Source organism: Chaetura pelagica, unplaced genomic scaffold (genome assembly GCF_000747805.2).
Source record: "Chaetura pelagica isolate M959 unplaced genomic scaffold, ChaPel_1.0 scaffold251, whole genome shotgun sequence".
NCBI classification, from domain to species: Eukaryota; Metazoa; Chordata; class Aves; order Apodiformes; family Apodidae; genus Chaetura; species Chaetura pelagica.
In genome coordinates this window covers 1,203,404-1,205,494 of record NW_009952271.1, presented here as the reverse complement: position 1 = coordinate 1,205,494, position 2,091 = coordinate 1,203,404, and the positions used below count along the sequence as shown (strand labels likewise).

The 2,091-nt window shown below is 47.7% G+C and overlaps 1 protein-coding gene across 1 annotated transcript in view; it reads left to right on the top strand.

Moving 5' to 3' along the window:
- CWF19L1 (CWF19-like 1, cell cycle control (S. pombe)) overlaps nucleotides 1–957 on the top strand; it is a gene marked incomplete at its 5' end in the record, with an annotated part of 14,602 nt that extends 13,645 nt beyond the window's left edge. Inside the window, 2 exons of the mRNA XM_010007787.1 lie at nucleotides 8–58; nucleotides 832–957. Coding sequence (XP_010006089.1) covers nucleotides 8–58; nucleotides 832–957 — 177 coding nt within the window. The remainder of the gene's footprint in view (nucleotides 1–7; nucleotides 59–831) is intronic.
- Nucleotides 958–2,091: the final 1,134 nt, after the last annotated feature.

Genomic DNA, 2,091 nt, shown 5'->3' with positions numbered 1-2,091 from the left:
GGGAAAGAGATACGTCCTATTTGAAAGAAACTATAGGAGTCAGCATCTGCAGTTACAGGTATGGTTTTAGTGGCACCCTGGGAGAATGTAAACTTGCACTTACGATGCAAAGGAACTGAGAGAGAAAGCTCACCTTCAAATTTCCCTCTTTATTCTGTGCCTTCTCAGAGTGTGCAGAGAAGTCATCTTACCCCACGGATAGAGACAGAGCAAAAGTAAAACCAGGGTGCTCGTTCTGCCACATTTAATTCTTCTTGTTCCAGCAGCACAGCGCGCAGGCTGTGTTGAGTGAGTGAGGAAAAGTTTTCCCTGTGTGGAACCAGTAAAAAGCCCGTGAGGTTTTCAGAGAAGTTGCAAGACTGTGCTCTGCCTCTGCTGGCTCACAACGGCACATGAACCATGGTGCTCATATTTGTCACCAAAGTAGGCTGAACATCTAAGGATAGATGCAGAACTCTGGTCATTGCCCACCAGGACCAGATCTTTCATTATTTGTTTGTTGGTGTTATTGTGTGTTGGGTTTATTGTGGTGGTTTCTGTATATGGCAGATCTGTAACTGTATCAGAGCAGCCTTAAACCACCACAGAAATCAGAAAGGAGATGGCTGTGCTGAGAACTTTTTTAAGCTTTTAGTTTTCAGCTTTTTGTTGGTCTCCTACAGAAAAAAATCTTGTAAGTTTAAGCCTGTACAGAGAGGTGCTCACCTCTCTGGTTTGATGATGCTGAGAGGTACTGAGGAGTGTACCAGCTCCGGTGATGGACTGATTGTTTTCTGCAAGTGGTTTGTTTTGTCTTTTTTTCCTTCTTATGGAAATGTTATCCCTCTCAAGGTGATTCCTGTCCCGTTGGAGCACTGTACTTCCGAAGACATTAAAGAGTCCTTTATCACACAGGCACAGGAACAGCATATTGAATTATTAGAAATCCCAGAGCACTCAGACATCACGCAAGTATGAAACAAGATTTCACCTGTCACTTTCCCTCTGTCCTCTCCAGGCTGCTGTTTACCTCTGAGGTCACTTTGTGTGGTCTGCTTAAGCTATTGGAGGTAGACCTTTGTAGACTTGATTTAGCCAGATGTGTTCTGCTCTGGGTGAAGTTCCTGTGAGCAACAGATGTGTTGCTTATCTCAAAAGCATTAGAGGTGTCTGTAGGGCTTGCTGAATTCATTCCTTCCGGATACCAGATTCCAACCCTCTTTTCAGTGTCTCTGCACATCAGGTAGATTTAGGTTCCCTTTGACTCAAATTTGAAAGGAATCTTCCTGTTCTGTCAGAGAAATGAGTCAGTAGTGACAAAGGGTTTGGTTTTTCGTTCGTGCTCAGTGGTCACAGGGAGACCTGATCTGCAGCAGGAGCCAGAAACAGTGTATGTGTGCACTTGTCTGGAAGCCATTGCAGCTTTTGATACCCATGTTGGTCAGCTCAGAGACCGATTTCTCAGCCAAGAAATATGCATGTTTGTCTCTTCTCCCAAGTTACATGTGATAGGACAGAGGAAATGGCCTCAATTGCCAGGGGACGTTTAGATTGGGTATTAGGAACAATTTATTCACAGAGAGGGTTGTCAGGCCCTGGCCCAGGCTGCCCAGGACAGTGGTGGAGTCCCCATCCCTGGAGGAATTTCAAAGCTGTGTAGATGCAGTGCTGAGGGACATGGGTTAGTGGTGGCCTTGGCAGGGCTGGGTTAATGCTTGGACTGGATGGTCTTAAAGGTCTTTTCCAACCCAGACAATTCCATGATTCTATGATGCAGTCTCTTCACATGCTTTTCTTGGTATGGGAGGACCCAGCTCAGGCTGAGAGTGACCAGCACAGCCTGGCTGGCTCAGTTCTGTAGTGGTGGCTGCAGAAGTCTGACAGCCAGATGCAGTTTGGCATCTTCGGGTTGGTCGGTTTGTTTTTTGGAGTTTCCCTCTCAAAAGAAGCACCTCTCCAGTTAGGAGACATCAGACATCTGCGGGCAGGCAGAACTGGCAGGAGGGTTGGGGGGGGTGCTGGGTTGTCCCCCCGCCCCGGTTCTGCCCCCCTAACCGCCCCCACCCCGCAGGTGGTGCCGGCGGGAACAACCTACCTCTACGGGGAGCACGA